General features: G+C 36.2%; 1 protein-coding gene across 1 annotated transcript; it reads left to right on the top strand.

Annotated features, from left to right (window-relative positions):
• The first annotated feature begins 9794 nt into the window (after positions 1-9794).
• On the top strand, positions 9795-11950 carry LOC120465314 (rano class II histocompatibility antigen, A beta chain). The gene is made up of 5 exons (XM_089128958.1): positions 9795-9943; positions 10170-10442; positions 10774-11055; positions 11137-11250; positions 11340-11950. The coding sequence occupies exons 1-5, from the start codon at positions 9874-9876 to the stop codon at positions 11354-11356; spliced, it is 756 nt and encodes a 251-aa protein (XP_088985084.1). The 5' UTR covers positions 9795-9873; the 3' UTR covers positions 11357-11950.
• Positions 11951-12269: the final 319 nt, after the last annotated feature.

Raw genomic sequence — 12269 nt, 5'->3', positions numbered from 1 at the left:
CTGGGTGATATGGACCAAAAGTCATATCCCGATATATTTAGGCTGAATTTCGATATACAAAATATATCCCGATATTTTTTCTGCAAAGTGAGAGCAAATGTTCAGTCAAAGCCAAATATGGCATGTCACAAGTAGTTTTATTGAAACTTGAACATTTGCCAAACCAAATGAATAAATAATAAACAGGTTTCTTCACCTTAGGGCTGCATGATTAGCTATGACAAAAATCTTAATTGCAGATTATTCCCTTGGAATTGTAATTGTGATTTATTAATTGGTTTATTTATTTTGTTAATACAACGTTGGTATGAGCCATTACAGTCATTTAAAAAAATATAAAAAATAACACAAAGAAAAATAGGGGCATTAAGGGGTTAATATAGAAACGACAGTTACCATGGTGAATAGTGAATACACAATACTAACAAGAACTGTTTATGAAACATGGAAACTGCTCTGGTGAATAGAATGAAAATCATAACTGCATTGCTTTTATTTCGTGTAATTTACAACGTAACGGTGTTGCATGCTCGTATAGTTTCTTTTGCACTTTATATAGTACAGAGGCGATCCAGCGCGCGCCACCGCATTTGCGCGTGCAATTGATTGTGCGCCACGACTAACGTTACAGTTTAACGGGTGACAGGACAGAAAGTCCGTTTTGCTGAGGTGAAAGACTTTATTTCATAACATAACATGCTTGCCTTTAATCAAGCACGCAAAGTGGAAAAGGAGTGGCTGGGGCGCGGGGAGCAGAGAGCTCTGGGTCAGCACTCAGCAGCTTGCTTGGAGCAAGGATCACAGCGCAAACCTGAATAGCCTATATCGATATGCAATATGGTTTAATTACATATCACATTTAAAAATATATATATTCTTTATATTGATATATCGCTCAGCCTTAATCTCAACGTAACTTTTTTTTTTTTTTTTATCCGAGCACAGATGTTGACTCGTATTACTCGTATAATATTCGTACTCGACAAAAGTGCTTTATCCGTACCGGATACTCGTTTCAGCCGAGTATCCGGCTCAACTCTATCCAAAAGATGGAACTCTGTAACGGCCACCTAGTGTTCAGTAGTGTCATGACATGTTGATATGCCTTTAAGATGACTTCTTCTATGGCGTTTTTTATTACATACGTGCTGTTCTGATGTGAGCACGCACACTCAGTGAGAGTGAGAATGCTCGCTCAAAGAGGAAGATCTATCCTGGACCTATCGCGTGCTGTTTTATTATAATGCGTTTACTTCCACTTTGATTTGTAGCATTTTACAGAGTTTAACCTGTTTTTTTTTTTTTTATCTTTAACCTGTTAACATCCGCTCTTTTGACATGTATGTGAAGAGTGTGCTTAACTGAATAGGAAGCAACTATAAAAGGACTCGTGTAACTACCAGTTCGTTTGCACTGTCTTTCCTATACTTCATCTGGGCAGACTTCAAACTCTGACAGACGTTACAACACAGACTGTTTCAAACAGGGGTTGGGTATATATGTTTTGCCTTTAACATTGTGTTTTAATGCGAGTATAGGCCTACACAAATATAAGTAAACACTTTGCAGACTGAATGTTGTCCTGTATAAACAAAATGACAGATTATTTTTGTTTCTACTGTTCGATCGCGCTCTTGTCTCTTACTCTAACTTACACTATTTCTTTCAAGAGTAAATTTAGGCTAAACCAATATTTATAATATGCACAGCAAAAACTCCAGTGTTAAATTAACTCTCCTGGGAGTTTATATGACTCCACACTCAAGAGTGTTAAATTAACTCTGAAGCAGTGTTAAAGTTAATTAGATAATTAAGTGATTAATTGAGCAATGATTGACCAACATTGAAGACACCTGATGTTAACAAGTAGAATCGCTGAAAGTGAAAAATCAAAATTATAAGTCACCATTATGGAGATCAGTGTTTGCTTCAGTGGGGCAGTCTGTCAACCCTTACATTTTATACTTTAGATATTGTTTTTGTCACAAAAGTCTGATGGGGCTGATCCACTGAAGGGCTGGAATGAAAGTTTTCATGACATCTTTTTGTGACGTGTTCTGCACGTCCGATATAGACATTAATGGATCCTTCGTACAAGGTTAAAAACTAGTTCAACATGTTTTCAACATAACTCATGGTCTTATTTAGACAATTTAAACTGTTTCTGGACTGAAGAAACACTCTCAGGATGCATTAAATTTACAATTTGAAATAAATTAGTTTATTTACATCGTTTAGATGGTGATATTTGTTTCATTTTAAGTCACCATTGTGGTGATGAGTGTTTGCTTTAGTTGGGCTCTTGGTCCCAATTCTTCTTACTTTAGCTTTTCTTTGGCTGTTGTAACTGTTTGCATAACACCATTGATTGTGCAGAGAAAGCCAAGAAAATTAAAAATTAGATGTCTTCAGATGCTTGCTGATGATGACAAAATCATCTAAACTTATGTTTTTATATCTGAAATTTATAATTATTCATCTCGTAGAACTGCATTATTTGGACCAGTAACTTTATAATGACCACTGCATACAATATGTTTAAAGAAATTGAAACACATAGTCACACACAGATATCAAGATTTTGCATATGATTCTCAACGACGGTGACAACCAAAACAAAAAAGCCTGGGAATCGAGGATGTTTTGTACTATGAAAGCTACCCATCATGCATTGCGGCATGAAGCATTTTTTTTATTTATTGTCACCATTTTTGTGAATCATATGCAAAATCTTGATGTCTGTGTGTGACTAGATGGAACATTTTCTCAAAACATTGTGTAAATTTGCTTTTTGTCCAACTACTAGGCCAAATAATGCAGTTCCACAAGATTGGTGGTTATAAACTCCAGATACAAACACAAAAGTCTAAACACAACGTTAAATGCCCACTTTATATTGATTTCATCATCGTCAACAACCGACAAGGAGCTGATGAGAGCCAATTTTCTTGGCTTTCTCTGTCACAACAATGGTGTTATTCAAACACACACAGTTACAACAGCCAAAGAAAAGCTAGAATACTAATTATTGGGACCAAGAGCCCAACTAAAGCAAACACTGATCACCACAATGGTGACTCAAAATGAAATAAATATCACCATCTAAACAATGTAAGGAAAAAAAATAAACATAAGTTTTAATTTAATGCATCCTGAGAGTGTTTATTTGGTCCAGAAACAGTATAAACCAGTATAGACCATAAATAATGTTGAGAATGGCCACATTTGAACTAGTTTTTAACCTTGCACGAAGGATCCATTAACGTCTTTTTCAGATGTCCAGAACATGTCAAAAAAGACGTCATAAAAACTTTCATTCTGGCCCCTTAGTGGAAGTCTTTTCAAACTCTGACTTTTGTGACAAAGACATTGAAAAACATCTTTTGGACATCATTTTGCTTAGTGAGTTATGTCAAACCATAATCAACAGCACCTGATCACCTTTTCTCTAAGCAAATAATGATCACCATTATGGTGACTTCGAAAATGAGATTTTTCTTCTTCAGCGATTCTGCCTGTGATCATCAGGTGTCTTCAATGATGGTCAATTATCACTAAATTAATCACTTAATTAGCTCATTAACTTTAACACTCTTGAGTGTTAATTTAACACTCATATTTTAACACTTTAACACTCTTGAGTCTGGAGTCAAATAAACTCCCAGGAGAGTTAATTTAACACTGGAGTTTTTGCTGTGTGCCTAACCTATATTGTATACCTCTACTCGGATAGGCCCACACTTTGAATGTGGTATTTTTTCTAACCTTAAATATTCTCGAAATATTTTCCAGGGTGATGTCAACTTCCCGGATTTGTATCATTCTGGATCCACCTCAGAGGGTGGCTTTGTCCTGCTGGTAATTCATCTTACTTTATGCTGCAAGAGTCAAATCGGCAGTGGACTGCAGGTGCAAATGAGCAGTAGCCTAATCTGAATTCTTCACGCAATTTTTTTTTGAGCGCCAGGAAATGAACTTTCAAAATAAACCGATAACTTTTCAACATTAATGCTTACTGATAGGGTGATCAGATGAGATTGGCTGAAATTCGGGGCGGGGGCGCTGCAAGACCCCCTTTTACTGGGGCACTTTTGGTTAAAGGAACGAAAATTTTTATTTGTCAATGTATTGACGAATAACCATGGATTTATAATATATTTTCATGGGGGATGTTACAAAAAGTGGACATCTTTGCAGTTTTTTTCCTGCTTTTGTACTTTTGAAGAATGATAGTGCTCTCCTGTGTTGCGATCTAACTTACACATGCTAGAAAGGAACATGGTTACTTTTCCAACAATAAAGTAATTTTATGTGAAACCATAGAGCTTTATCTATAGGCTTTAATTAAAAAAGGTTGGTTTAGGGTTTAGTTACCCTTTAAGCCTCAGAGACCAACAGCATCATCGATGACGCCACACGGCACTTCCGATAAATATTTGTATTATTCAATGACAGATTTATCGATTTTCTTACCTTTTTTTCCAGCAGAAAGCTAACGAGCTAGCCATCACGGGGTGTCTTTGGTGTCTTTCTAGACTTTACAGAAGGTTTTCTATACAGCCTGGAACTTGTGCATCCTTTTTAGAGGTTTTCAGTAATAAATCCAAACGCTTATATCCAACTTTGATACTCTTGAAGTCCATAATTTATAAATCTTCCGTCATTTTTGCAGCTAGCTCGATGCTAGCTGCCATTTTGGATATCATGTGATGTTTCCATGTGATGGTTGTTGATCAATTACAGGCTGATCCGTCGTAAACATTGGTGTGCGCCATTACACATGAACCAAGCACTGATATAGAGGAGAGAGAGAGACGCACAGAGAAAAATAGATGTAAATCGAGCACTGGCCTTTTTTGATGCCATGCAGGATGATGGATTTTCAGGAGAACAGAACTTTTGAGAGATGAGGAACTAGATTACCAGGATAGACCCAGCTGAAGTGCCATTTATTTATGTACACAGCAAAAACTCCAGTGTTAAATTAACTCTCCTGGGAGTTTATATGACTCCACACTCAAGAGTGTTAAATTAACTCTGAAGCAGTGTTAAAGTTAATGAGATAATTAAGTGATTAATTGAGCAATGATTGACCAACATTGAAGACACCTGATGTTAACAAGTAGAATCACTGAAAGTGAAAAATCAAAATTATAAGTCACCATTATGGAGATCAGTGTTTGCTTCAGTGGGGCAGTCTGTCAACCCTTACATTTTATACTTTAGATATTGTTTTTGTCACAAAAGTCTGATGGGGCTGATCCACTGAGGGGCTGGAATGAAAGTTTTCATGACATCTTTTTGTGACGTGTTCTGCACGTCCGATATAGACATTAATGGATCCTTCGTACAAGGTTAAAAACAAGTTCAACATGTTTTCAACGTAACTCATGGTCTTATTTAGACAATTTAAACTGTTTCTGGACCGAAGAAACACTCTCAGGATTCATTAAATTTACAATTTGAAATAAATTAGTTTATTTACATTGTTTAGATGTGGTTTAGATGGTGATATTGGTTTCATTTTAAATCACCATTGTGGTGATGAGTGTTTGCTTTAGTTGGGCTCTTGGTCCCAATTCTTCTTACTTTAGCTTTTCTTTGGCTGTTGTAACTGTTTGCATAACACCATTGATTGTCCAGAGAAAGCCAAGAAAATTAAAAATTAGCTGTCTTCAGATGCTTGCTGATGATGACAAAATCAACACAATGCAAGCATTAAACATCATCTAAACTTATGTTTTTATATCTGAAATTTATAATTATTCATCTCGTAGAACTGCATTATTTGGACCAGTAACTTTATAATGACCACTGCATACAATATGTTTTAAGAAATTGAAACACATAGTCACACACAGATATCAAGATTTTGCATATGATTCTCAACGACGGTGACAACCAAAACAAAAAAGCCTGGGAATCGAGGATGTTTTGTACTATGAAAGCTACCCATCATGCATTGCGGCATGAAGCATTTTTTTTATTTATTGTCACCATTTTTGTGAATCATATGCAAAATCTTGATGTCTGTGTGTGACTAGATGGAACATTTTCTCAAAACATTGTGTAAATTTGCTTTTTGTCCAACTACTAGGCCAAATAATGCAGTTCCACAAGATTGGTGGTTATAAACTCCAGATACAAACACAAAAGTCTAAACACAACGTTAAATGCCCACTTTATATTGATTTCATCATCATCATCATCATCGTCAACAACCGACAAGGAGCTGATGAGAGCCAATTTTCTCGGCTTTCTCTGTCACAACAATGGTGTTATTCAAACACACAGTTACAACAGCCAAAGAAAAGCTAGAATACTAATTATTGGGACCAAGAGCCCAACTAAAGCAAACACTGATCACCACAATGGTGACTCAAAATGAAATAAATATCACCATCTAAACAATGTAAGGAAAAAAAATAAACATAAGTTTTAATTTATGCATCCTGAGAGTTTTTATTTGGTCCAGAAACAGTATAAACCAGTATAGACCATAAATAATGTTGAGAATGGCCACATTTGAACTAGTTTTTTACCTTGCACGAAGGATCCATTAACGTCTTTTTCAGATGTCCAGAACATGTCAAAAAAGACGTCATAAAAACTTTCATTCTGGCCCCTTAGTGGAAGTCTTTTCAAACTCTTCCTTTTGTGACAAAGACATTGAAAAACATCTTTTGGACATCATTTTGCTTAGTGAGTTATGTCAAACCATAATCAGCAGCACCTGATCACCTTTTCTCTAAGCAAATAATCATCACCATTATGGTGACTTCGAAAATGAGATTTTTCTTCTTCAGCGATTCTGCCTGTGATCATCAGGTGTCTTCAATGATGGTCAATTATCACTAAATTAATCACTTAATTAGCTCATTAACTTTAACACTCTTGAGTGTTAATTTAACACTCATATTTTAACACTTTAACACTCTTGAGTCTGGAGTCAAATAAACTCCCAGGAGAGTTAATTTAACACTGGAGTTTTTGCTGTGTACTGTATGTGTGTGTGTGTGTGTTTGGCCATCAAGTGGTATTTTAGACTGGACGTGCTGTAATGATGGCTCAGTTCACAATGACAAAACACACAGATCACTTGTCTTGTCAATTGAACCATTTGGCAATTTTTTTAGAACTGGCATCCATTTCGGCATCTCGCGCTCACCATCCACTCAAAACTTAAGCCCAAACAAGTGTCTGCGGCGGGCCTGTTGTTTTGTTTCCGGTCTAGCTAGATCCGGTGTGGTTTTCTAACGTTACTAGTAGTGGTTGAACCGACTAGTCGATTAGTCGACTAGTCGACCTTAATGCAATGCCGTGTGACGCTTTAAGCTTGACGTCGACTAGTCGCGTTGATCATGTGACACTGTATGATTGCGCTAATTTTGATACTAAATGGCCGTGTTGCAGACGACAACAGATGAAGAACCCAGAGGGTCATTGCAGAAAGAAAGCAGCATTGTTTATACAGTGTATGGAAATACTTTACTAACTTGGCACTATATTGTTGAAAACGAAAGTAAAAGCATGACGCACGTTCACTGTTTTACTGGGAAATGAGAGCAGTTTCTTTTAAAATCATTCAAACATTATTATTTTTTTCATATTTATTTAAACATATTAATGCATGTCTAATTCACTCGCAATTAATTGGAATATTATTTTGTATTGCTTGGATCCATCACTAATGTGCAGATGTGAATTTATAGCTTTTTTTTTTCTTTTTATCCTAAATGATGATGTAAACAGCGGGCTGTTTAGCTATATCTGGCCACTTCATGTGATTCTGTGATCTGATTGCTATCCAATCGTGAAAAGACCAGGTGTAAGCTAAATGCACTCCGAAACGCATTGGAGACGGATTTTAATCCGATCGCTCAAACCAGTTCATGAGGAGATATGGGCCGCTTTACAGACGAAACTGGACTCGTGTAAATGCATCTGGTTGTTGAAACCATATATGTAAATTGGACTTTTCCCAAAAATGCTAAAAAAACGTGTGGAGCCTATGTTATATTCATTATATGACGAAGCTATGGTAACACGCATCACCGCAGCTGAGCATCTATTCATAAAGCCAACGTGCAAACTATTGTGAATCAAAGTTAATGTAAGTCACTGACGCTTAACACACAATCATCTCAGTTAAAAGTAAAGAAACAAAATGATCTTACCAGTGCTATCTCTCTTATTGCGGTCTATGATTTTGAAATTAGCTGATGATGAATAAAATGCAGCTCATTTGCTTTCGGTGATGTGAACTCGGTTAAATCTGCATATAGCGCGTTGTTTGAAGATTGGATTTATATCCGCGAAAAAGATATTTATATGACCGGGTGTAAATGGAATCATTTTGATAAATTAGATCTGTAAAAACACATGAAGTGTCCAGGTGTAAACGGCCCCATTATGAGCTGTCAGCACATAGGCGGAGTTTGACATTCGAGTCAGGGGGGGCAAAAAAAAAACATGCTAAATAAACACATATTTATTTTTATCCCAAGAAAAAACAGTAAAACAATACACTGATATTTTATTGCCTTTATGTCATTGTAAACAGCTAGAACTTCGCATTAACAGCCACTTCGCGTCGCATCTTCGTTATAGGATCATAAAATGTGGACCACTTTTGCACTGTTAAAATATTATCTTCAACCTTAAAGTTTTCTTTCCTTTTTTCAAAACACATTCTGGCAATGATAATGATTCAAAAACTAGTTAAATTTCGCATTTATACTTCATGAATCATTGAAAAAATTTTAAGACACGGGATTAGGCTACCTATTGGTTTTGATGAGGGGAAAAAAAAAACTTTACGAGTGCGGATTAGAACCTCGAACCTCCCGAGTCCTGGATCTGGACCATCACTGTATACACGAAAAAGGGAGTATATACTTTATATACTCACTATACACATGAAAAAAGTGCTATACTCTGACATTGTGCTCATTTTTATTTATGCAATAAAGGGCGTATACTTTATACTCACTATACTCGGACATTGTGCTCATTTTTATTTATGTACATCAGGAGCTACAGAACATCGTCTTTCAAAACATGACCTACTCGAAAGAGAGAAAAAGAATGAATGCGTACCCAGCACTTGTGAAAATGCCCTTTCGAGTACGTCTCTGTCCCCAGCACATTTCAAATTGACGCCCATTTATCGCAGAAAAGCTTCTCTCAGAGTTAGATGACACAATCGACCGAGTGAGCGATAACTGTTTATAGAGATTGCGGTCGGTAGTTTTTTTACAGCTTTTTTAAGAAAATGCGATTACCCGTTTCAGCCACCGGGGGGGGGGGGGGGGTGGCAACGCTCCCCCTGCCCCCCCCCCCCCCGCAAACTCCGCGCCTGTGTCAGCACCTGTATAATTTTCTGTTAATTAATTGCAAATTGTGGCATGTTGCAAATCAGTCACATCTCTTGTGTTTTTATGAATGATGTCAGCGACTAGTCGACGTCGACTCGTCTCGACTTGATGTTAAAACAGTCGACTTCAAAAAATCTGAAGTTTTTCAACCCCTAGTTACTGGTTGTTGTAACAGCATGTGTAAAAAAAATCTATAAAGTTTGCTATGCCAACAAAAAAAGAAAAAGAAAAATTAATAGCGCAAAAAAATAATAATAACGCCGTTAAAATGGGTTTGCGTTAACGCTGTTAATAATGTATTTAGCTGACAGCACTAATATATATATATATATATATATATATATAATACAATAATTTATATATAATTGAACAGTGTTTGTTGACAAATGAAAGCTGCCTAGCAACACTTGACACATACCTGCAGTAACTGGTTGAAGTCATATCAGACATCAGTGAACGTAAAGCAAAATTCAGCAGGGATTCAGTGTGAGTGAAAATGTCTCCGCTAAAGCACTTGAGTTGTCATCTCATTTTGACACTGGGTGTATTTATTGGAGCAGAAAATGGTAAGTAAAATGAGAGGTACTGAAGTACTTTAATTATCAAAAATAATTGCATTACTATCAGTAGTAACATGAGTAAATTATTTACCTTACCTTAAAACTGTTATACTCCTGCAACCTTCTCTTAAGAAAGGTTGAGTTTATCTGATATGATCCTTTGACTCTGTTGACACATTTATCTAACAAAACTGTTTTCTTAACCCTAACCCTAACCTACATTCTTTTTCAGCTAATGAATATCACTCAGCCCGTTGGTCAAGATGCTTATACAGCTCCAGTAATCTCGATGACATGGTCTTAATTGACAGCTTCTACTTTAATAAATATCTATTTGTACAGTTCAACAGCACTGTGGGGAAGTTTGTCGGGTTTAATGAGTATGGAATAAGTGTTGCAGAGGACTGGAACAATAGCCCCTTTGTGATATCAGTGAGAGAAAGTGTTGACGCAGATTGCAGATTTAATATTAGAGACAGGGATCCAGCTGTCCGTGATAAATCAGGTAAGTCTCTGAACTTTCTGTCACTTACTCTTGTTTTGAACATTTATTTTATTTTTACTGGAGCTACTGGAAGTATAAATAATGATTAATTTAAAAAATGTTTTAGTGTTACCGTGAATAATAAGCATTCAATTCTAGCATATTTAAATATAAAAATGTAATTACAAAAAATATGAAAATAATTTGTATTTCCAATGTTTTCTAAAATTACCCACACACACCTAATCGCTGCCACACACACACACACACACACACACACACACACACACACACATATGAATTGATGCTTTGGAAACTGTGTATTTATGATATTACTCTCTCTTTCATTCAGTGAAACCAAAAGTTAAGCTCAGTTTAGTGGAACAGGCTGGTGGCAGTCATCCAGCTGTGTTGATATGCAGCGCATATGAATTTTATCCAAAACACATCAAAGTGTCTTGGCTGAGAGATGGTGAAGTAATGACCTCAGACATGACCTCAGTTATGGAAATGGCTGATGGTGACTGGTACTACCAGATACATTCTGAGATTGCATACATCCCAAAATCTGGAGAAAAGATCTCTTGTATGGTGGAGCATGCCAGCTTAACTCAACCCATCGTCACAGACTGGGGTAAGAGGAAATACTAACTGACAGTCATATTAGAACTAATTTTGTGGTCAGCATAATTTGACACAGAAGTGTACCCTATAGATCCATCTCTTCCTGTGTCTGAGAAGATTAAAATCGGTATCGGGGTGTCTTTTCTGGTGCTGGGAGTCATTATAGCAGTTGCTGGACTCATTTACTACAAGATTAAATTAACAGGTCAGTGAAAATTATTCACAATGATATTAATCCTTGTATGCCATCCCTGTACATGCATGTAGTTTGTCAATCTTTTTTTTCTTTGACAGAGAGGCCCTCTCCTTGACAACAACAGTGGGTTTCATAATTTTTATGAAGCCACTTGCTTCATAATTATAATAAATGTAATTATAGTAATTTCAGGTTCTCGTTCTGACTGCAATGGGACTGCAATGGGGAAAAACATCTATGATCATCAAATCTGACACTGAAATATTGTATGTGTGTATATGCTATGAATTTAAGATCACATTTGAGCACCTTATAAAAATAGAAATTGATGGAGATTGTTCTTGCTGAGGTCATCTCTTGTTTTCATACTGTACTAAGTATAATGGTATTTGTGTGTGTGTGTGTGTGTGTGTGTGAGATTAATGAACTTCTAAGTTGTATTTGAGTCCATTATTTTGACATTTTCTGTGTTTATATCTGTATGTTAACTTGGATATAGTCATTTTTTTTTGGTTAGTGGTGATTTACTGTCTTGTTTGACACAATGCAAGTCAGCTATGATGTTGCAATTTGGATTAAATAGTGGTCTTCTTAATTTATCCTTTTGTGTTATTAGAGATCTGTGATTATATCCACAAGAAGAAATTGTCTCTGAATCAGATGTGTAAATCTCTTCTACCACATTAAATACACAGTATGTGAAATCCTAGCCATTGTAGTTCTGGGGTCTCATTTATAAAACTGTTCATAGAATCCTTACTAAAAGTGTACGTGCGTCCGAAAGGCCAAAAATGGCACACACAAACAAATATTCTGACTTATAAAACCATGAGGGGCCCATCTGAGAGTGACACTTTCTTCGCTTCTGCAAAACCTTCATCTCGACGCAGATGCAGAAAAGGTCATAAATAAGACATCTTTCTGTGGTTCAGCCAATGTAAAAGAACTGACTGGGCTAATAAAAACTGTAACCATTTAGAAAATGTTCTCCTATGTAAAAGGAGTTTTTGCTTTGTACTATATCTTTC

The sequence above is a fragment of the Pimephales promelas genome, chromosome 3 (genome assembly GCF_988280905.1).
Source record: "Pimephales promelas chromosome 3, fPimPro1.hap1.1, whole genome shotgun sequence".
Lineage (NCBI taxonomy): Eukaryota > Metazoa > Chordata > Actinopteri > Cypriniformes > Leuciscidae > Pimephales > Pimephales promelas.
This window is presented reverse-complemented; position numbering and strand designations above follow the sequence as displayed.